We start from the raw sequence: 23,254 nt of genomic DNA, 5'->3' as shown, positions 1-23,254 counted from the left end.
ACGGAGTGCACTCCCTATACTTCTATGAAGCAATGGCAAGTAATATTAGAACAGGCAGTTGTGACACTAAGATAGAATGCAGACGTACATATTATTATTTTATTAGCACATGGTTGTATTTTGCTATTACTATTAGCATTCTCCTATTTATTACCCCATATTCATATTCTCTACCTACATATTTTGTTCTTCTACAGACAGGGATTTGTTGAATCAATAGTTATATATGAAAGGAAAACCTCTAGTCAGAATCTTAAATCTTTATGCATTATTACCATAGTTTTAGAGGGCTTTTTTCTTTTCTTACATTATTTCCCCCTCTGTGTCCATGTCATCATATCATCTCTCTCATTCAAAAACTCCTGATTCTTTTATTTACTTTAGTCCATGAGAGCAAAGGTTCTTAGTCTATATTATCACAGTCCATGATTTATATATTATAAACTATATATACATATACCAAAAACATATACAAAAATGTATACTGATGTGGATTTTCCTGAGGGACTGGGGGGGGGGGCGGTTAAGATATCTATAACCTGCAAAAGATTAAGTATAACTGCTCTAGCAGGTTTCATAACATAAGCACATATATTCAGGCAATAATGACATGTTACTCAGTAAGTAATGTAAAGGAGAATACGCATCCAGACAACATAATTTAGTATTTCTTAGATAGTCTCATTACCTGACCCCAATACATCCTTATCTGCTCCAATATGTTAAAACCAGGAAATCATAATATTAATTATACACATTAGGCCTAAATTAAATTATTACTTACCAATCCTTTAATCTTTTCCTTTTCTCACTATGTAGCCCAGCCCATGGATTGTTATTGTTGGCTGCTGTGGGGTCAATTTTGACTCATAGCAGTACATGTGACAGAGGAGAAATGTCCCATAGCCCCCCCCACCAAGTAATGAGAAGTTTATCGTAAAGGAAAGTGTTCACGTGAGGATCGTGGGCATGATCCTAGAGTACCAAATGTTACACAAAGAATCTGAAGCATAATTTGAAAAGTGGCGGCTGGGACAGAGTTCTACAGAATTAATTTATTTTTCCCTGTTGGGATGCAGAAGCTTATGTGTCCTCTGTCTGGATGGTATTCAGCTACTGTCTGTTTCTTTTTTTTTTTTTTGGCCTTTTTAAACTGTGGTGTGGGTGAAAGTTTATGGAGCAAATTCATTTTTGATTCAACACTTCATATACATTGTTTCATGACATTGAAATCCCCATAATTAACAGTTCTCTTACTTCCTCCCTGTGCATTACCTTGTCCCACAGGGGTTTCTAGGCTAGGTTTACTTAAAAAATTGTGTGGTGTGTGTGTGTGTGTGTGTGTGAGAGAGAGAGAGAGAGAGAGAGAGAAAGAGAGAGAGAGAATAACTTAAGCGTTTTATTGAAATATGTTTCATATATCATAAAAGTCACCCTTTAAACTGTACAGCTCAATGTATTTTAGTATATTCACAGAGTTGTGTAACTGTGGTGCAGTCAATTATTTGGTTTGGCTCTTCTAGCCATGGTTTTTTGTGATTTCCACCAGATTACAGGGTGGGACTATGTAAATGTGAGGTGCTTTGTGGTCTACGAAGGGTACTGGATAACCTGTTAGTAATGTAAATAAAGTATATGGCATCTTTGTGGGGGTAGGACCATGGAAATAAGGTATATGGAACCTTAATGTGGGGACCGGTTAGTTCTGTCATTCTGCTAAGCTTAAAGTGGAGATCTCACTGCCATCAAGAGAGAGAAGCCAAAGTGGAACACATCCTTGGTCCTGAGATCCCCGTACAGAGAGATGGCACAGTTGGCAGACAATCCATGGCAGAGAGATGATGGCTGCAGCAGGAAGGAGAACCAAGAGACTGGCACAAGACAGCTGCAAGCTTACCAGCCTACAGAGCAATAAAGCTGAGTGTGTTGGGCAGAACCTTGCTGGTGGGGTGGGGTATCTATCGACAGAGCCAAAGGGGCTTTGTATCACTTGCCTGAGCAGGGGAGAGGCTGTGAACATTAGTGCCCATGTTTTTGCATAGACATAGTTTTACCTTCTCTTGGGTATATACTCTGGTGGTGTAGTACCTAAGGCATTTGACTGCTAACCAGAAGGCTGAAGGATCAAACCCACCAGTCACTCCTCAGAAGGAAGATTAGACAATCTACTTCGATAGAGATACTGCCTCAGAAACCAAAGGAGGGGTCGCTGTAAGTTGGATCCGACTCAAGGGCAATGAGTTTGGTATATACCTAGGAATAGAATTTCTGGATCATATAGTAACTCCGTATTTAGCATTCTGAAGAACTACCAAACTGTTTTTCAAAGTGGGTGCACCACTTCACTAAGTTTACTTTTTATTGTTAACAACAACAAAGTGATTCTTATTGAGCATTATTGTATTGTATGCCAAGAAGAATGGTGTTCAATACTTTCTAAAGCACTATCTCATTTAATTTTCACAACAAACTTTTGAGCTAGGGACTATTATTATCCCTATTTTAAAGATGAGTAACTTAGACTCTGAGAGGATAAATGTGAGAGCTAGATATGAACATAGATCTATCTGACCAGAGTTCATTGTCTTAATAATAACATGTGTGGCTTCTCATTTCTTCTAGGCTGTATATTACATTTATTTTATTTCCTCTTTCTCCCAATTTTCTTCATATTAAATCTAAACACAGTCTTCATATCTGTTAGTAAAAAGTTATTATCTACCACAATGTATTTATTTCTTCTGAAAATAGTAATGATTTTCCCCATTTTCTAGATAGAACCTGTAGGTTTTCTTTTGTGTTCTCTAACAATATCTCTGGAATCGTTGGCCACAAAGGGCTTGGATCAATTTTATAGCATTTACTCTACTCCTTTTTTGCATTTTATTGTGTACCTCAATATGACCATCTTGACAGTGATTTACTTCCATACTTTTTCTAATTTTTTATTGCTATTTTCATTCTTTAATACTAAAATTTTTAACCTCTCTAATAAGAGAGACTATAAAGAGAAGTAAGAAGCCGTGATAGTGCAGTGGTTAAGTGCTAACCAAAAGGTCAATGGTTCAAACCAATCAGCCTCTCAAAGGGAGAAAGATGAGGCAGTCTGCTTCTGTATTTATAGCCTTGGAAACCTTATGGGAGAATGCTGCCCTGTCCTTTAGGGTTGCTATGATTGTAAATCAATTCAATGCAACAGATTAAGCTGTTTTCTGCTTTCTTTTGGTTTTAAGAGAAATAGAAAGGTATTCAAGCCTTTTCATCTCTCATCTAGAGACCAGGAGTTACTTTCAAAGAGCTAAATAAGTCATGACTACTTCATGTTCCATATACTCAAATGTTACACACACTCTGTGGGTAATTATAGCAATTTTTTTTCAGTGTTTCCGTATTAAATGTCTCCTCTTATTTTGGGGTCAAAAGTGTTCCTGAAGAAGCTGCTTTTAAATATACTTGGCAACAGTCTCTTCTCCTATTAGGTAACCTGACAACTTGATTTAAAAAAAAAAAAACAAAACCCAAACAAGTTGCTGTCATGTCAATTCTGACTCATAGTGACATCATGAGTTGCAGACTACAATTGTATTCCATGGGTTTTCAAGGCTGTGACCTTATGAGGTACCCCCTGGGTGTGTTCAAATCACCAACCTTTTAGTTAGTAGTTAGTGCTTAACTCTTCACCCCACCTAGGAACTCGACACCTTGATAGGTAATGTTAACACTTAGTAAAAAGTCATCCTTACAATCACTTTTCAGAAATTATGCAAACTTACATAGTTCTTCCTTTCAATATGTAGAACCCAGTGTTTTAATTGGAGAAGCCACATCTTTCCTTCAAAATTGTCAACCCAAATCTTAAACCTTTTACTATTAAAGTGAAAATATAAAGAATTTACTTTATAAAAAATATAATCATTAACATATCCCTTCTTTCTTGTTTGTCATTTTGGTTTCATAGTCTGAAACAGAGGCAAAAGAGGAGTTTTTTAAAACAACAAGTGATGTAAAATGGTGGGGGTAACATCAGTAGCATCAGAACCTTCTAACTTCAGGGGAATAATGTGAATCAAGGTCAGCCTAAGGTTTATGACCCAGGAGGTGGAGGTCAGACATATCTCTACCCTCCAACCTTTTCACCAAGTCTGACACTGGCTGTTCCTCCTACCAAAAAAAATAAATCACTGCCATCAAGTCAATTCCAACTCACAGCGACCCCCATTGGGTCTCTAAGGCTGTAAATCTTAATGGAAGTCGATTGCCTCATCTTACTCCTATGGAGCAGCTGGCAGACTTGAACTACCAACCTTCTGGTTAGCAGACAAATGCCTTACCCACTCTTATGAGTTTGATAAGCCATTGTAATGGCCACACAGAATGCACAGATCATATATACAATGAAGTAACAGGGTACAACTTGGGATCAGGATCAGGCAGAATGTAGGTAAAGTCTCCCTTGTTCAGTGCAAGACAGCTCTCTCATCTCCTCTGGGCCATGCAGATCTCCTCTTGGCCCCGAGGGCAGGTTCCTCTTAGCCTTGCTTTCTGTTATCACTGACTCTGCAGCTGGGCCCCTTCTGGGCCTGTCACCACTGGCCCTGATGCTGAGTCCCTTTCAGGCATCTCACTATCTTCAGCGTTACAGTTTTTGACCCATGTTACAGCTCTTTCAGGATGTTCCTTGCCTCCTCTCTCTCTGTTTCTTCTTTTCTCTTCTTTCTTCCTTCTGCTTCTCTTCCTGCTTCTGTCTTAAAAACTTCTGTGGGGTTGGCTCCATATATACACAATTCCTTGCCAAACTCAATGAATATGTCTCTCAGTAGGGGACAATATACTGACCAATCCCCTCTGGTAGGCCACAAATATTTCATTTGCATAGTAGGCAATAGTCACCTCTTTTGCATGGTCTATAGTCACTTCATTTGCATAGTAAATTGACCAATCACTGCAAGGTAGATAACAATCACAGGGCAGGCTGCAGCCCAGGAACAGATGAAAAGTATCAAACCAAGTTGTTTACAACCAGCCCAGGAAATGTAAGAAACCCTCTAAGATAGAAAGTTCAGGGCAAAGGTAATTCCTCAAGTCTTAGGGGAAAACCCTCTATTAGAAAATGTACTTAACACCTTGTTAGGCTGAAGCAAAACCCAGGCCCCAAAATGTCAGTTGGCAGCTTCCTCTAGATGTCAGGCCCTGATGAGACAACCTGATAAGACAACCGCAGTAGCAGAACCTGCCCAGACTGTAAAGTCCCATGCAGTGACAGACTTCCTCTTCTGAAGCACCCTCATGCTAATTAAGTGCAGACCCCTGCTAACAGCTCATTGAACCCTGCCATTTCCTTAAAGGACCCTGTCACTCCCCTGCTGTCCCCAAACAGGTCCTCTCTGTGTCTATAAAAATCCATGCCCCCTGCCCGGGGGTGCGACTTCTCTAGCCCTGCTGTTAGGGCATGAGAACCTTGCCCGGGAGCGCCAATAAACTGCTGCTCTAAAACAACTCCGTGTCCTGGTGTCTTGGTAACTCAGCTTTACACACCTTACCTGTGAATTTAAGATGCATTCTTTATTATGCATAAAGTGGTTTCACGTATATAACTTAAAGAAAGAATATATCTGAAGTCTCCTTCAAAACAAGTAACCAATGTATAGATACAAATAATAAAGTGTTATTAAAAATTAATTATACTTTAACTATTTCACTGGAAAAGAAAAGAAGAAGAAAAAATTTAAAAGAAGTGGGAGAACTTGAAAATATTTCCTACAACATGCCTTTTCTTTTTCAAGGAAATTCTATAATGGGAGTTTTCCTTTTTGCAACTGAATGAAATTAAATCTCTGTTCTAAGGTTGCTATTACATGAGATTCCTATAAACACATTTTACTTTGTAAAAATCCTTATACAGTCCTTCCTTTCTCAGCTATCCTGGAGAGAGGACCAACAGTGTCTCTGGCTCACTTTTTAAAAAATTTCCCCTCCCCACAGCCTTCCAAGTCATGATGTTTCCTCTAGGTAGGGGAGTTTCAGGGTACAAATTGGTACCCTGTTACTAGTTGTACCTCTAGGTGTTTCCCTAGGCCAGGGAGCCCTATCTTCACCTGGGAACAGGCCCTATCTTCACCTGGGAACAGGCCACAGCACAGCGGGAGTAGTGGCACATGTGATGGTAGCAGTTACCTCATGTTCAGGGTCACCAGCTCTAGCAGTCCACTAATTTATTATTGTTGCTATTAGACACAATAGATTTCAAGTTGGCTCCGACTCACAGCGACCAAATGTACAAAAGAACCAAACACTGCCCAATCCTGCTCCATCCTGACAATCCCTGCTTTGCTTGAGACCATTACAGCTATTGTGTCAATCCATCTTGAGGGTCTTCCCCTTTTTCACTGACCCTCTACTTTACCAAGTATGATATCCTTCTCCTGGGAATGATCCCTTCTAACAAGATGACCAAAGTAGGTGAGACAAAATCTGGCCACTGTCACTTCCAAGAGCATTCAGCTGCACTTCTTCCAGGACAGATTTGTTCGTTCTCCTGACAGTATTTCCAGTATTCTTTGCCAACACCACAATTCAAAGGTATCATTTCTTCTTCAGTCTTCCTTATTCATCGTCCACCTTTCACGTGCATATGAAGCTACTGAAAATACCATGGCTTGGGTTACATGCACCTTAGTCTCAAAGAGACATCTTTGCTCTTTAACACATTAAAGAAGTCCCTTGCAACAGATTTACCCAGTGCAACACAATGTCTGATTTTTTGACTATTGCTTCCACAGGTGTTGACTGCAGGTCCAAGTAAAATGAATTCCTTACAGCTTCAATCTTTTCTTCATTTATCATGGTGTTGCTTATCGGTCCAGCTGTGAGGATTTTTGTTCAATGTTGAGGTGTAATCCATACTTAAGACTATATAGTCTGTGACCTTCATCAGTAAGTGCTTCAAGCCATCTTCGGTTTCAGCAAGCAAGGTTATGTCACCTGCATATTGCAGGGTGTTAATGAGTCTTTCTCCAGTCCTGATGCCACGTTCTTCTCCATATAGTCCAATTTCTCAGATTATTTGCTCAGCAAACAGACTGAATAAGTATGGTGAAGGATACAACCCTGACGCACCCTCTTCCTGATTTTAAACCATGCAGTATCGCCTTGTTCTGTCTGAACAACAGACTCTTGGTCTTTGTACAGGTTCCTCAGGAGCACAGTTAAGTGTTATGCACTTTTCACTCTGCACAATGTTATCCATAACTTGTTATGATCCACACAGTTGAATGGTAGCTTAGAGACTACATACAATACGCCAATTTACCACCACATGTGCCACATGGGACTAAGCAAAGAGGGTGACTGGGAATACTTCTGTGGTGTTAAGTAAGGAAAATTCTGGAGAACTCCATTTTTCTTTTTGGAAGCCTAGAATATTGCATAATAGCAAGAGGTATTTAGACAATAAGTCCCTGAGAGACTGATTCCTGTTAGAGTGTCTTAATAATATTAAAATGAGAAATTACTATAAAAAATGGATTACTTAAGTCCATATGATCCCACTGTATATGGTCTTCCTATAATCATTTTACAAGGGACATAAATTAGAATAATTCATTGATTTATTAGAAATAAATCATTCTCTCAGAGATGAGATAAAAAATGATTAAGTAAATTCACTCCATGTAACTAAATGTACATGTAAACTCTGCCTTGCACTGGGTGGCAACTCAAATTTCAGTTCAATGCCTTTAGTCTCAACTGGGCTTCTTATAGTCTACCTGCTGTATATATAGGACAGCTGGAGATTTGGACAGTTTATTTACAGAATTCCTTTCTCTGGCTCTTTCCTTTCCAGGATTTCTTCCCTTACTTTAAAGCAGCTGTAACTCACTACTCTCAAGTCAGATCCGACTCATAGTGACCCTTCCTTGAGTTTCTGAGGCGGTATCACTACGAAAGCAGATTGCACAACCTGCCTCCTGAAGAGTGGCTGATGGGTTTGAACTGCTAACCCTCTGGTTAGCAGTCAAATGCCTTAGGCACTATGCCATCAGAGCTCCAAAGCAGCTGTGGTTGCCCCAAATTCTGTTCTTTGAGTCAGTAAGAGGCAGGGTTTAGTTGCCAGATAGGACAAACTGGGGTTTTACCCTCAGGTTTAAAGTTGTGAAAATGGGATACTCTGTCAATGCCATTCCGTTCTTCCAAATGTCCATTTTCGTGTTTGGTCCAGCATTTATACTTATTTGTGAAAGTGTTGGCCTAAGAGGTGCTACTGAGCTAGGTTGGAATGAAACTTCCCCTCAAACCATTTTAAATCCCTATTATTTTACTCATCAATTAAGACTTAGAACTGCCTCTATGAGTCTCGGAATTTCATAGCCATTCTGTTCACTATTGTAAAATACCAAAAAAAACCAAACTCACTGCTGCCGAGTCAGGTCTGACTCATAGTGACCCCTCCTTGGGTTCCTGAGGTGGTAGCTCTATGGAAGCAGATTGCCCAGTCTTCCTTCCGAGTAGTGGCTGGTGGTGGGTTTGAACCACCAGCCTTCTGGTTAGCAATCAAATGTCTTAGGTAGTATGCAACTAGAGGTCCCATTGTAAAATAGGCAATATGGAAAATAAATAAATAAATAAATCAGTGACTATGGGAAACAGATAACTTGGTTCTAGAAATAACTGTTCATGAAAAAGGAAATTTTCATATTTTAATCTGTTACTCTGGGAAACAGATTTCAATAAAGGTAGCTCCTGTTACAGAACTGTTGACTTGGTTCTAGAAATAACTGTTCATGGAAAAGGAAATTTTCATATTTTAATCCGTTACTTTTTGTTCCACCTTTTATTCTGATGACCCAAAGTAGAATAATTTTAGTGATTTTTATAATACAAAAATACATGCTTATTAAAAAGCCAAACAATAATTCAATCAATGCAAAAAATTATGAAGCCATTTAATTTAAAATTACCAAAATCTTACCAGAGATAATTCATTTTAAACTTTTGGTAAACATTCTTCCAGGCAAATTTCAACTCATAAATATATATACACATACACAAATACATAAGACTGTTTTTAAGCTGCTTTTAAAATTCAGTAATATTTCCTAAAAATTACTCTACATCAATTCACTTAGTTGTATAGTCTGTACAATATTTTATATATTTTAATTTTAAAAAAACATATGGTAGATAAAAGGCTGCTTTTAATTTTTCACATGTATAAAATTTACCTTAACAGCAAATACCTTAGCAGAGCTCCTTATAAAATTTACCTTTAACTATAGGCAGTGGAGTAGAAGAAGCAGTAATGGAAAAGGACACGTTTGGTGACAAGACAGATTTGAGAATGAATAGACTTACTAGTTTTGGGTTTATAAGCAAGTTACTGAGGCTCTTTGAAGCTTGAGCCACTGTTAGGAGGATTAAAGCAAATGAGAACATCTGAAAAGCATTTACTATGATGCTGAGTACATAAAAGGTTCTCAAAACATAAGTGTCTCTTTGTATACATGCAAGAAGCTCTGATGGTGTAGTGGTTAAGATATCTGGCTGCTAACCAAAAGGTTGGTGGTTTAAACCCATCAGCTGCTCTGTAGAAGAAAGATGAGGAAGTCTACTTCTGTAAAGATTTACAGCCTTGGAAACTCACTGTGTGTCAATGAGTTAGAATCAACTTGATGGTTGTCAATTCATATTATTTATTACTGGTTTCCATAAATACCAAAATGGAGTGAGACTACATCTTCATATTGAAGTTGTATAGTTGGTAAGGATAAGAAGAATTTCTGAAATATTTTGTCTGTAATGTCAATGTCTAAAAAAATTTCATTTATGATGTGAGTTTTCCTTTGAGTATTTTGTTCTAAGCTGAATATAGAGAAAAAGTTGGGCATGAATAGCACATATTATGTGATTAATTTAATTCTACTTAAAAATCCCTTTAACAGAAAACATTTGGAAATAGTTTTATTTGGTTCACTGGTATTTATCCCTCTGTAGAATATAAAAGATTTGATTTTCAAATACCTTAATAGCAGTAACTATCAATGTGGTTCAGTTTTTCATTGGAATACCTGGTTCAAAAATACCTTAAAATGTCACAGTCTACTTTATATGTCTATTAGGAACAAATAGCAGAGGAAGCTCATTTTAATATGGTTAAAGAAAGTATAGTATCCTAAAGGAATTCTAGCCAAGACTTCTGTGTAAAGGTATTATGCAATAATTGGTAAGTGAAACAATAGAACACTGATCTATCTATAGGCAGCAAAAAATAGCAGAGAGACAGGTAGGCTTAAACTATCTTTTCAAAGAGAGCCAAGAATTGTTCACTTTCCCAGATCAGAATGTTCCAATGTTGAGAGGAAAATTACCTACTCCACATTATACAAGTTCTAGTGAGAAAAAAAGAGATTCAGTGATCAAAAACACCTTAGAGAAAAACTTGTAGGTATTTCTTCCATCATTCCTCTGGGATGCTATTACTCTGAAGACAAGATAACACAGGAAGGGGCTCTCAATTAAGTGAATAATCTCAGCAGAGAGAGAGAGGAAAAACAAAACAAAACAAAAATCCACTGAAGTATTTGATGGAGGAAGTAAATTAATTTCCAGTTGTATATACACACTTATGTGCAGTCTCTAAAGACCCTCCCTCCCAACTCTCATTATTTTCCCCAAATATGCCGATTCTTTTGAATTTCTTAACCTAAGGCCTGGCACCATCCTTCATGCCATTGTCTAAATTAAAAATATGAAAATTAGTATTTCCTTCTTTATATTCTTCACTTCTGGAGTCTACTTGGATTCTGTCACATAGCTGTCACTGTATGCTTATTATGTACCATATATTGTATTAAGTACTTTACAAACACTTAAACCTCCTAACAGAATAGAAAAAGATGGTATTATCTATATTTTAAGGAACACTAAGATTAGTTAAGATATACACAAGGTGACAATCCCATTAAAGGGCAAAGCCTTGTATTTACACAGTGATATACCGCCCAACTTTTTATTCCTGTTGCCACTGACAGAACCCTTGTCTTTATCACTGTTCATCTATAATAAGTTTCCTAAGTGGTCTGTCTCTAGGTTCCCTTCCAATGCATTTTGATAAGAATAATATATGGACTTAAATGAATCTGAAAATGTCTTTCCATGCTTCAAAATCTTTCGAAACTTCTCCTTTAAGTCCCACAACTCATTTATAATGAGGTAACAACCTAACTTTCCAGTCTTATCTCCTATAATATTCTTAACAATCCTTTGGCTTTACCAAACCTGTACTTCTTAAAAACATTATCCTTACTCAGGTTTCATGGTATTTTCAACCACCTCATAAGCATGTGAAAGCTAGACAATGAAAAACAAAGAAGAATTCACATATTCAAAATTGGTTTTGGCAAAAAATGCTGGATACACCATAGACTTCCAGAAGAACAACTAAATTGGACTTAGACGAGGTACAGCCAGAATGCTCCTTAGAAGCGAGGATGGCCGACTTTATCTTTCTTACTTTGGACATGTCATCAGGAAGGCATGAAAAGATTATTCTCTCCTGGCCTGACCTGGAAGTCTCCTCAATAGAAGACTCTGAACTTCACAACTGGGTAATTAATACATATGTCAAGAGAATAAAAAGAAAAATGACATAGGATGTTCCCTAACATGCTAAAAAAGCACAACAATCAAGAGAGTTTGGTGCTGGGTAAGGAACAAATCTATCAGTGGAACAAAAACTCCAGGAAAAGAGATTTATATGTGTGTGTCTAGGCATTTAAGAATTTACTATATGATAAATAATTCACAATAGTAGGCAAAAGATGGGTTTTTCAATAAATTGGGCTGAGAAAATATTATCTCAGTTGAGTGAGTCCATATATAAGTAAAAATAAATTTACATCAATATAAATTGCAGACAGATTAAAGAATAAATATGTAATAAATTAAAAAATAGATCCAAGATGGTAATGTAAATTGGCATAACTACTTTGGAAAACAGTTTGACATTATCTAGAAAAGTTGAAAATATACATTCCTTAAAACCCAGGAATTTGATTCTTCAGTATACACCTCAGAGAAACTCTTACACATTATTACCAGAAATCTTTTATAAGCTTTCTTATAGCATCATTTTCTCATAATAGCCTAAAGTGGAAATAAACCAAATGTCCATCAACTATAGGATAAATGAATAAACTGTGATACAACAGAGAAATTTACAGCAAAAACAGTAACAAAAATATATCTTAAAAAAACCCTTAATTACAGGCAACAACATGGAAGAATCCTATAAACAGTGCTGAATAAAAGAAGATCTAAAAGATTGCATACAATATGATTTAATTCATATACAGTTCAAAAAAGCACAAATACATTAAGGATGTGCACACAGCAGGTCAAACAAAAGAAAAACAAAGAACTGATAGTGATCAAAACTCAGGATCCTTGTTACATCTAGGGTGAACAAGAGGTTTGTGACTGGACCAGGAATGTATTCACTTTTTATTCTTTAGCCTCTGTCCAAAAGCATCCATTCACTATTTTGAGGTGAGAAATATTATTAATCAATAAATGCATACTTAATTTAAACTATGGATAAACTAAATAATGATTTTGGTGCTAGAAAGATTACTACATTGTGAAAGAGCATTACATTTGGCAAAAAATGAATTACTTTGATCCAAAAATCATGTATTTCTAATAGTAAAAATACACATGCATGTTTATTGACTACTAGTCAAAAGGCTGGCAGTTGGATCCCACTCAGAGTGGCCTCAGAAGACAGGCTTGAAGGTCTGCCTCTGGAAGGTCACAGTCTTAAAACCTTTACAGAGCTCAGTTCTACTCTGACACACACGAACCCGCCAGGAGTCAGAACCCAGCAGGGGCAGCTAGCAACAGCAAGAATAAGACAGGGATAAGTCAAATGTAAACCCAATCGTATTTTTTAGATACATTTTAATATTCCCAGAATAGGTGGCTATTAAATGAACATTATATCTAAATGTTTCACATTCCCTACAACCAAAACAAAAACTCCACATCAGAGTTCAGCTGAAAATGCTGATGTTGCCATCAAACATCAGTATTTTACAGCAGTTTTTCTCCCAATACTTTTGAAACCAAGAATCAATTACATATTTTTATGCCTCAGGCCTTAAACTCTATGAAGCTGTTTTGAATATAAACAGTAATGGAAAAATCATATATTACATGTTAGGTATAAAATATATACCTATACATTGAAAGGAATTCCCCCTGAAGGATATCTCTTGTAACTGTAGAATTTCAAAAGAACATGATGTTAAAAAACAACCAAAGTTTCTGCTAATCAAACAACTAATTAAAAAATATGTTAACTGTCTGCTTCTAGGGAAGACCTCCCCCAGGCTACATTCTCAGTCCCCAGTTATTACCTACCTCCTATAACTTTTCTAGGAGATTCCATTTATTAGCATAGCCTCTGGTAATTCTTATATAATGACAAATCCCAGTATCAACCACTAGATCCAAACTTTCTTCTGGGTGATATACTGTTTACTGTAATATATCAGTTGTTTTAAATATGTAGTTGTCATCAAGGGTTAATGCAATAATTATGTTCTAGCATCCAGACCCATTTATCTAATGATTTACTGCATACTGGTCTATCTGTGAGGGATTTCAGTAAATTCAAAAACTATCCTCTTTCTTTTTAAATGTATTCCTTATCAAATACATGTCCTCTTTAAGTGCACAGTAGCACCATCTACTCAGTTTCCTAACCAGCAACATGAATCAATTAACAAGAATTGTTGATTCTACTTCTTAAGCAATAGTAAGTTTTGAATGAACTTTTTCTTTAGCCTTACAGCCACTGCTTTAATTTAGATCTTAATCTTTTCACACCTACATTCCTGCCATTTGGTTTCCTTCTAGTTGCAATCTCTTTTTTCCCACTAAATCCACTTGTTTTCACTAATTATAGAAAAATTTTTAAAAATTACTACACAGATTATATCACTTTCTGTCTTAAAATCACATAATGGCATCCCATAGCTTTTAGGATAAAATCAACTTTAACATGGCCTAAACGCCCATCTCTAGCCCTAGTCTTTTATACTCTAAGGAACCTTGGTGGTGCAGTGGTTAAGTACTCAGCTGATAACCAAAAACTCAGCAGTTCAAACCCACCAGTCGTTCCACAGCTGCGTAAAGATTTACAGTGTTGGAAATTCTACAGGGCAGTTCTACTCTGTCCTCTAGGGTCACTATGAGCTGGAATTTACTGATGACAATGAGTTTAGTTTCATTTTGGTTTATACCCTATGGCCTACCTATGATCTAGTGTGATGTTGTCTCACACTCATACTTTCTTAAGTGCATCTGTCTCTGCATAGAACTCAATTGTATGAGTTTTCTTCTTGAAAAGAATTTGCTGATTAAATATTTCAAATGGCCAGGTGACCTTTCCACAGAATCCTTTATCATTTAACATAATTTATTATGTATTATAAGACAGAGCAAGATAGACAGACTTAAACTTTATATCAATTATATAAATGCAGCCTAATTATTCATATATATTTATTGATTGCTTAAAGTTTCTAGAATTCAAAATAAGTTTCTAAGTCATTATTAGATGAATCTCAAGAGATAATAAACTTATGTTATTTTGATTCTTTAATTACACTTGATTATAATTTAGGCAAGTACTTACTGAGCCTCAATTAATCTCAGCACCTCACCTTTATTAATTTCCATTTCTTCATGTGAAAACTGATTAGACCTAAGGTTTCTTCCAGTCAAAATAATTTATGAGTTTATAACAAGTCAAAATGTATCTTGATATTTCTTTTTCAAAATTTTGAGGCTAGAATTATGACATTAACCCTTGATGGCAACTACACATTTAAAACAACTGATGTATTACAGCAAATAGTATATCACTTATTTATATGTGATCAATGGGCTTAACTGATTTAAAAATAATACAAGTTAAACTATTTATTGAGATTTGAATTCACTGAACTCAGTATTTACAAGTTTAAATCAAATCAAGGTTAATGATTTTTTGATATATTTACATGTCCATTTAAAACTATTGTTTATCCTTGACTGTTACTATTGAAATGATAAATTTTGTTTATGGAGAAACAGCAAATTCAGTTCTCATTAGACTGTAAACTGCTTTGGACAATGGTAACATGTTATCTTGGAAGAGTCATGTTATAAGAAGGGGCCATTCCCTGGAGAAGGCTATCATGCTTGGTGAAGTGGAGCGTCAATGAAAAAGGGGAAGGCCCTCAATGAGATGGACTGACACAGTGGCTGCAACGATGGGCTCAGGTATAGCAAGGATTGTGGGGCTGGCACAAGACCAGGCACTGTTTTGTCCTGCTGTACATGGGGTCACTATGAGTCGGAGACAACTCTATGACACCTAACAACTATCTTAGGAGACTAACATTCCACAGGATTTAGTAAAATGTCAGAGACAGAAGAATGGAGTAATGCTCTACTTTCCAAAATGTAAGGTCAATTTCTCGTTCACTGTGTTACAAATTTTTAATTCAAATTGGCATATGGCGTTTCAAAGGAACCAGGAAATATTTATTAGAAGGTTGATATCATTTATAATTGCTGGAAGATTAAAGGGAAAAGGAATTATAATCTATTATGCACATTAATGGGAGTCCTGATAGCATAGTGCCTAAGGCACTTGACTGCTAACCAGAAGGATGGAAGTTCAAACCCAACAGCCACTCCTGGAAGGAAGGTTGGGCAATCTAATTCGATAGTGATACTGCCTCGAAACTGAAGGAGGGGTCTCTATGAGTTGGGTCTGACTCGACGGCACATAACAACAACAACAACAACATGCACATTAATGCTGATACACAGTGCTTTCTCAAATAGATTTTTCAATGAATTACATGGGTTACATTTTTGATTCTCCTAATATTTTTCTCAGAAATAGATTGCAAATGGTAGATAAAATCTGACAGTGATCATCTGGTCCAATTAAAAAACTATTCAGACAGGCTAACTGCAGATTAAATGATGTCCTAACATATCAAAAGAGTCAATTGTGCAAAGAAAGAGCAATTCTTCCCACATCTCCACCACTGCCAAGTCTTTGGAGAGGTTAAAAAAAAAAAAAAAAGCCATACTATACCTTGATTTCTTCTATTTCATCTGGTACTATCTTGTATGCTGATATAGTCCCACCCAACCTGAAATTAGGAGAAGAAAATAGTCTCAAAACCAATACTAGTGTATTGAAAAATTTGGAAGAGATTTCTGCAATTAGCATAAGACTGCCATCAATAATCGCACAACGCCCACTCCAATAAGCACAGAAGAAAAATAACCACTTTGTGCTTAAGTTTTTCATGTATTAGTTAAAAACAGGCAAATAATAAATGAGTACCGAAAGAAGACATATGAAGTCAGATTATTAACCATTACTAAATTTCTCTTATGGTTGTAATGCTGTTAAAATTACGACATTATCTTCTGGATTTTGTCACAACTAACGTGTGAGGAACTAATAGCAGCTATAGTGTTTGCTTTAAAAAATAACTTAAACAAGGAGTCAGGGAGATATACATTCAGTTCCAAGGGAAAGGTATGACAATTTGGGGCTTACAAATAATCTCCTAAATTTGGGAATTAGAAATAATTTCATCCTTAAGATGTATTCTTTGTTTTGTGGCAGTGATATTATTATATGTCATTCACTTCTTTGAAAAAGCAGCTAAGATTTATATAGGAGTTATCATATGGCAAGTATGTCACATATATTATTGTTTTTAAAATACATTTTATTTAAATAAAATTTATGTACAGTAAAATACACAAAACTAAAGTGACATGGGTCAATTTTTTTTTTTTTTTTTGCAGTGTCCCCTCTCCTTCTCTCTCACACCCATGGTAACCAACAAAAAAAGTTTCCTTTCATATATAAATCTTTTCTTCACTTTTTACAATAACAAACTAATACTATATTTGTCCTTCTATGATTGACTTATTTCACTCAGCATAATGTCCTCCAAGTTCATCCACGTTATGCAGTGTTTTGCAGATTCTACATTATTCTTTAGTGCTGCAGAGTATTCCATCATGTATATGTACCACGGTTTGATTATCCATTCTTCTGTTGATGGCCATGTAGGTTGTGTCCATCTTTTTGCTATTGTAAATAGTGCTGCAATGAACATGGGTGTGCATATAAGTGTTTTTGTCCTGGTTCTTACTTCTGTAGGATACATACCTAGTAATAGGATTGCTGGGTCAAATGGTACTTCTAATTCCAGCTTTTTAAAGAATTGCCATACTGTTTTCCACAGTGGTTGTATCATTTTACAGTCCCACTAGCAGTTTGAGCATCCCAATCTCTCCACATTCTCGCCAGCATTTGTTATTTTCTGTCTTGTTGAACTTTGCCATTAGTGCTGGGGTGAGATGGTATCTCACTGTTATTTTGATTTGCATCTCTCTGATGACTAATGATGGTGAGCATTTCTTCATGTAATTGCTGGCTGTCTGAATATCCTCTTTAATGAAGTGTCTATTCACATCTTCTGTGCAAAGACTGTTAATCTTTCTGATGTTGAGGTGTTGGAGTTTTCTATGAATTTTAGAGATAAGTCCCTCATCAGATATTTTGTCGCCAAATATTTTTTCCCAATCTGTATGTTCTTTTTTCACTCTTTTGGAGAAATCTTTTGAAGCACATAAAAATTTAATTTTTAGAAAGTCTCACTCTTCTAGTTTATCTTCAGCAGTTTGTGCATTTTGGGTTATGCTTGACAATCTATGCCATAAATTAGGACCTCTAAATTTGTCCCTATTTTTTCCTTGAGGAACTTTACAGTCTTAGGTTTCACATTAAGTCTTTGATCCACTCTGTAGTTAGTTTTTGTTCATGGTGTTAGGTACGGATATTCTTTCATTTTTCTGCAAATGGATATCCAGTTTTGCCAGCACCATTTGTTAAAGAGACCATCTCTTCCCCATTTAATGGATTTCAGCCCTTTGTCAAAGATCAGCTGACCACAGGTTGATGGATCTATTTCTGGGTTCTCATTTCTGTTACACTGGTCCACGTGGCTGTTTTGACTACTGTGGCTGTATAGTAGATTTTGAGATCTGGGAGTGTGAGACCTCCTACTTTGTTCCTTTTCTTCAATAGTGCTTTGCTTATTTGAGGTCTCTTTTCTTTCCACATAGAATCAGTGATTGTTTTTTTCCATATCCTTAAAGACTGCCAATGGGAGCTGGATTGGGATTGCACTGAATGTATACAATGTTTTGGGTAGAACTGACATTTTCACAATGTTCAATCTTTCTATCCATGAGCATAGTATGTTCTTCCATTTATGTAGATCTCTCAGGGTTACTGAGAGCTCAAGTGGCATAGTGCCTAAGGCATATGACTGCTAATCAGAAGACTGGCAGTTCAAACCTACCAGCCACTCCTTAGAAGGAAGACTAGGTGATCTACTTCCATAGAGATACCGCCTTGGAAACTCAAGAAGGGGTCACTATGAGTCGAATCAACTCGATGGCAGTGAGTTGGGTTTTTTGTTTTGCTTTGTTTTGTCTTGTATAGGTCTTTTGTGTCCCTGGTAAGATTTAGTCCCAAGTATTTTATTTTTTTGGTAGCTATTGTAAATGACATTGATTTCCTTATTTCATTTTCAGCAATCTCTTTGCTGGTGTAGAGGAATCCAATCAATTTTGGATGTTGATCTTGTATCCCGCCACTATGTTAAATCTCTCAATTAGTTCTAGTAGTTTTTCTTTTTTTGCTGAGTATCTTGGGTTTTCTAGGTATAGGATTACATCATCAGCAAATAGGGATAGTTTGACTTCTTCCTTACCAATTTGGATGCCTTTGTTTTCCCTTTCTTGCCTTCTTGCCCTGGCTAAGACTTCCAATACAATATTGAATAGAAGTGGTGATAGAGGGCATTCTAGTCTGGTTCCTGTTCACAAGGGTAATGGTTTTAATATGACTTCATTGAGAATAATGTTGGCTGTTGGTTTTGCATAGATGCCCTTTATTATGTTGAGGAATGTCCCTTCTATTCCTATATTGCTGAGAGTTTTGATCAGGAATGGGTGTTGGATTTTATCAAATGCCTTTTCTGCATTGACTGATACGATCATGTGGTTCTTTTCCTTTGTTTTATTTATGTGGTGGATGACACTGATTGTTTTTCTAATGTTGAACCATCCTTGCATACCTGGTATGAACCCCACTTGGTCATAGTGTATTATTTTTTGATATGTTGTTGAAGTCCTGAGAAGATGCTTTGCAGTATTACAATGTTTTTAAATTTAATGAGGCTTGCTTTGTGGCCTAACATATGGTCTATGCTGAAGAATGTTCCATGTGCACTGGAAAAGAAAATATATTGTGCTGTTGTTGGGTGAAGTGCTCTGTAGATGTCTTCAAGGTCAAGTTAGTAGATTGTATTGTTTAGCTCTTCTGTGTCTTTGTTGAGTTTCTTTCCAGTTGTTCTATCTTTCATTGAAAGTGGTATATTAAAGTCTCCGACTATGACTGTGTAGTCATCTATTTGTCTTTCAGGTCTGTCAGATTCTGGTTTATGTATTTTGGGGCTCTTTCATTGGGTGCATATATATTTGTTATTGTTATGTCCTCTTGTTCAATTGATCCTTTAATCATTATATAATGTCCTTACTGGTCTCGTATGGTGGTTTTTGTCTTAAAGTCAATTTTATCAGAAATTAATACTGCCAATCCTGCTCTTTTAGGTTGCCATTTGCTTATCTTTTTCAAACCTTTGATTTTTAGTCTGTTTTTGTCTTTCTCTCAAAGGTGTGTCTCTTGTAGAAAGCAGATTAATGGGCTATGTTTTCTTGTCCAGTCTGCAACTCTCCATCTCTTCAGTGGTGCATTTAATCCATTTACAATCAGGGTAATTACTGACAGGTATGAATTTGTTGGTGTCATTTTGTCAGGTGCTTTTTCATGGTGTTGATGATTTTTTTGGTTCCTAAAATTTTCTATGCTGAGCTCATTTTGTTTATGAACTGTGTCATCATTTCCTTCATTGCTATTGTTTTAGTATTTGCTAAATATTTGTTCTGGTCCTCTTTTTTTATTTTCATGTGAAGGTTTATCATTTTTCTTTGAGGTTTCCCTATGATTCATAATTTTCCTCACAAGTCAGAACAGTCTGTTCTATCTTGTAGTTGTCTTGACTTTCCCAGCATTTAGAAGTTCTGTAACTACACAATTTTTTCCCCTTTTTGGTTTGTAGTTTGTTCTTATTTGTCAATTGATGTCTCTGGTTCCCTGTTTATAATCTTATAGGCTTATTTACTTTGGATACTTTCATATCTGGGTTGGTTTCTGGGTTATGTCATCATGTGTGTTAATATTCAGTTGTTGTTTGCTGTTGTTGGTTCTCTGCCCAAAGGACTCCCTCTAGCATCTCTTGTAAGGTTGGTCTGGTTTTAACCAATTCCCTTAATTTTTGCTTATCTGGAAATCTCCTAATTTCACCATCATATTTGAGGGACAATTTTACTGGGTATATAATTCTTGGTTGGAAATTTTTTTCTTTCAGGGTTTTATATATACCATCCCATTGTCTTCTTGCCTGCATGGTTTCTGCTGAGAAATCCAAGCTTAGTCTTACTGGTTGCCCCTTGCAGGTTTTACTCATGCTGCTTTCAGGATTCTTTCTTTGTCTTTTGTTTTGGTGCATTTGATGATGATATGTCTTGGTGATTTTCTTTTGGGGTCTATCATGTTTGGAGTTCATTGGACTTCATGAATGGATATATTCTCATCTTTCATCGTACCAGGTAAATTCTCTTCCAACAAATCTTTGACAATTTTCTCTGTGGTTTCATTTGTCTCCTCCTATTCTGGAATTCCCATTAAAAACTAACCAAACCAAACGTACTGCCATCAAGTCATATCTGACTCATAGCGACCCCTCCTTGGGTTTCTGAGGCAGTAATACTATGGAAGTAGTTGCCCAATCTTCCTTCTGAGGAATGGCATGTAGGTTATTCCTTTTGATAGTATCCCACATGAACCTTTAGGCTTTCTTCATTTTGTTTTGATCTTTTTTCTGACTGACTGCTTTCCAAAGAAGTATTAAGATATTTGTCTTCAATCTCACTATTTCTCTCTCCCGCTGATTCAATTCCACTCTTTGCAATGTGTTATCTATTTTTGAAAATTTAGTATTAATCTCTGGATTTCTATTTGTAAATTTTGTATCATTTCTAATTTTTCATCTATTTTGTCATTTTGTTCTTGTATTGTCTTTCAAAATTGTTTTAGTGTTTTCCTAATTTTGTCAGTGTTTTTCTTGATCTGTCTGTCAATCCACTGAAGATACTAAAATATAATTCTTTTGAATTCCTTATCAGGGAGTTCCAATGCTGCTTTTTCCTCCAGGATGTGTTCTGGGTCTGTATCCTTGTCCCTTGTTTCTCCTGCTTTACCTTGATTCTTTGTGTGGACCATGATCTTCTGTTGTTTCCAAAACACTGTGATGTTTTTGTGTTTATATGTAATTGGTGATTGTATGTTGGAGTGGTTTTCCCAAGATTTTTGTTTTCTTTGTTTTGTTTGGATGTTATCTAAGTAAGCAGGGTATTGTGCTCCTCTATTCACTCCTTGGTGGCACTTATACACTCACCACCTGTCTCCTTTCCCGTTGTCAGCCTCCTGTATGTCTTTGCTGTCCTTTACAAGCAAAGCCTATTCTTAGGTCCTGTTTTCATTAAGGTTCTTCATTAGTTGGTGCCTAATCACCTTCTGTATACTTCCTTTCAAAGTTAAGGGTTCCAGGACTATCTTCTCTGTCAACTGTTTTCTTTTTTCTTTGTTGAACAGGGTCTGTGTAGCTTCTCTGCCTATTCCGCCATCTTACTGGAAGTCCCCTCACATACATTATTAATTTAAGTTTCACAACTCCCTCTATTGTATAAATGGGGAAACTGGTTCAGTAATTTTGAAAAGTAAGTAAAGGAGTTAGTAAGTGAAGGAGTGAAATGAGATCTATATGAGTATAAAATACATACCAGATTTGAAAACTTAGTATGGAATGAAAACAAGAAGGCTTTATATTGGTTACATTTTGTAGAAACATTCTGAATATATTGACATATTATTAAAATTAGTTTTAACTGCTTCTTTTTACATTTAAAAGCGTGGCTATTAGAAAATTTAATATTACATATATGACTTGTATTTTGGGCTCCATCATACTTCTATCAGATTCTTAAGCTCTAATATTACTCACATAACTTTGTTCTAATTCAGTGCTTACAAAGGAACTTTGACTGTTTAAGAATCTCAATATCAGAAAAGGGAGTATCATAAATAGGGCACTATTTATATTCTGAGTTGTTTAGAATATGTCATCTCTCCAATGTAAATTAATAAATGACATTCTGGTTTCTATTTTTTAAAATTAATCCACCTAAAAGATTTTGTTTTATGCTCTTTGATATTTATTTCCATTTATACTTGCTAATGAAAAGACTGTTCAGATTTGATTTCAAAATTGTTTCCATGGACTTAATGTACTATGCTTGAATGGTGAAAGCGCTAATGAAATCTTACTTAATTCATACTCTGTAAGATATAGCAGAGATATAGTAAACAAGATCAAACAAAGATAACTAGTAAAAGAGCAGCATTAGAGGTTACTAAAATGAAAAGTATATAACTTTCTGGAAGAGGTGTAAAATAGGCATTTTACAGTTCTTATTAACAATTATTAAAGTTTTTAATTTGAAGTTGAAATTATTGGGATATAAATAATAGCATTAGAGCAAGAAGACTAATGAAAACTCTAGGACTGTAATTCATAGCTCTGAAAATAATGAGTTTATCATTTTATTCACCGAGTATAAACTGTGTAATCCATACTCTCCAAGGCATGTGGATGCAAAGAAATTCATAGTCTTATAGGTAAGCAGATGAATAAACAAACATTTGTAATATAATGTAGTAAGTTTTATTTATTTCTAAAAACTTTTTATGGTGATTTGGGTAAAATTTTATAGATCAAATTGGTTGTCCATTCAGCAATTCATGCATATTTTGTTTCATGACATTGCAATACCTACAATGTAAAAGCACTTTTCCCACTTTCTCCCTGTTTTTCCTGTTTCCCATTTCTCCTTCTTTCCTATCTCTTCCTGTCTTCTGAGCTTTACCCTGGGAACATGCTACCTTTTTGATCTAATATGGTTGATTGTTCTGAGGAGCATG

The 23,254-nt window shown here is 36.0% G+C and overlaps 1 protein-coding gene across 1 annotated transcript in view; it reads right to left on the bottom strand.

Moving 5' to 3' along the window:
• Positions 1-23,254, bottom strand: part of GPHN (gephyrin) — a 795,631-nt gene that overhangs the window by 466,014 nt on the left and 306,363 nt on the right. Inside the window, exon 3 of the mRNA XM_042781141.1 lies at positions 16,154-16,211. Within this exon, the coding sequence (XP_042637075.1) occupies positions 16,154-16,211 (58 nt within the window). The remainder of the gene's footprint in view (positions 1-16,153; positions 16,212-23,254) is intronic.

Source organism: Orycteropus afer, unplaced genomic scaffold (assembly GCF_000298275.1).
Source record: "Orycteropus afer afer isolate SDZICR_OR568_19922 unplaced genomic scaffold, OryAfe1.0 scaffold00088, whole genome shotgun sequence".
Taxonomy (NCBI): Eukaryota; Metazoa; Chordata; class Mammalia; order Tubulidentata; family Orycteropodidae; genus Orycteropus; species Orycteropus afer.
Note: the sequence above shows the minus strand (reverse complement) of the source record. Positions and strands in the feature narration are given on the sequence as shown.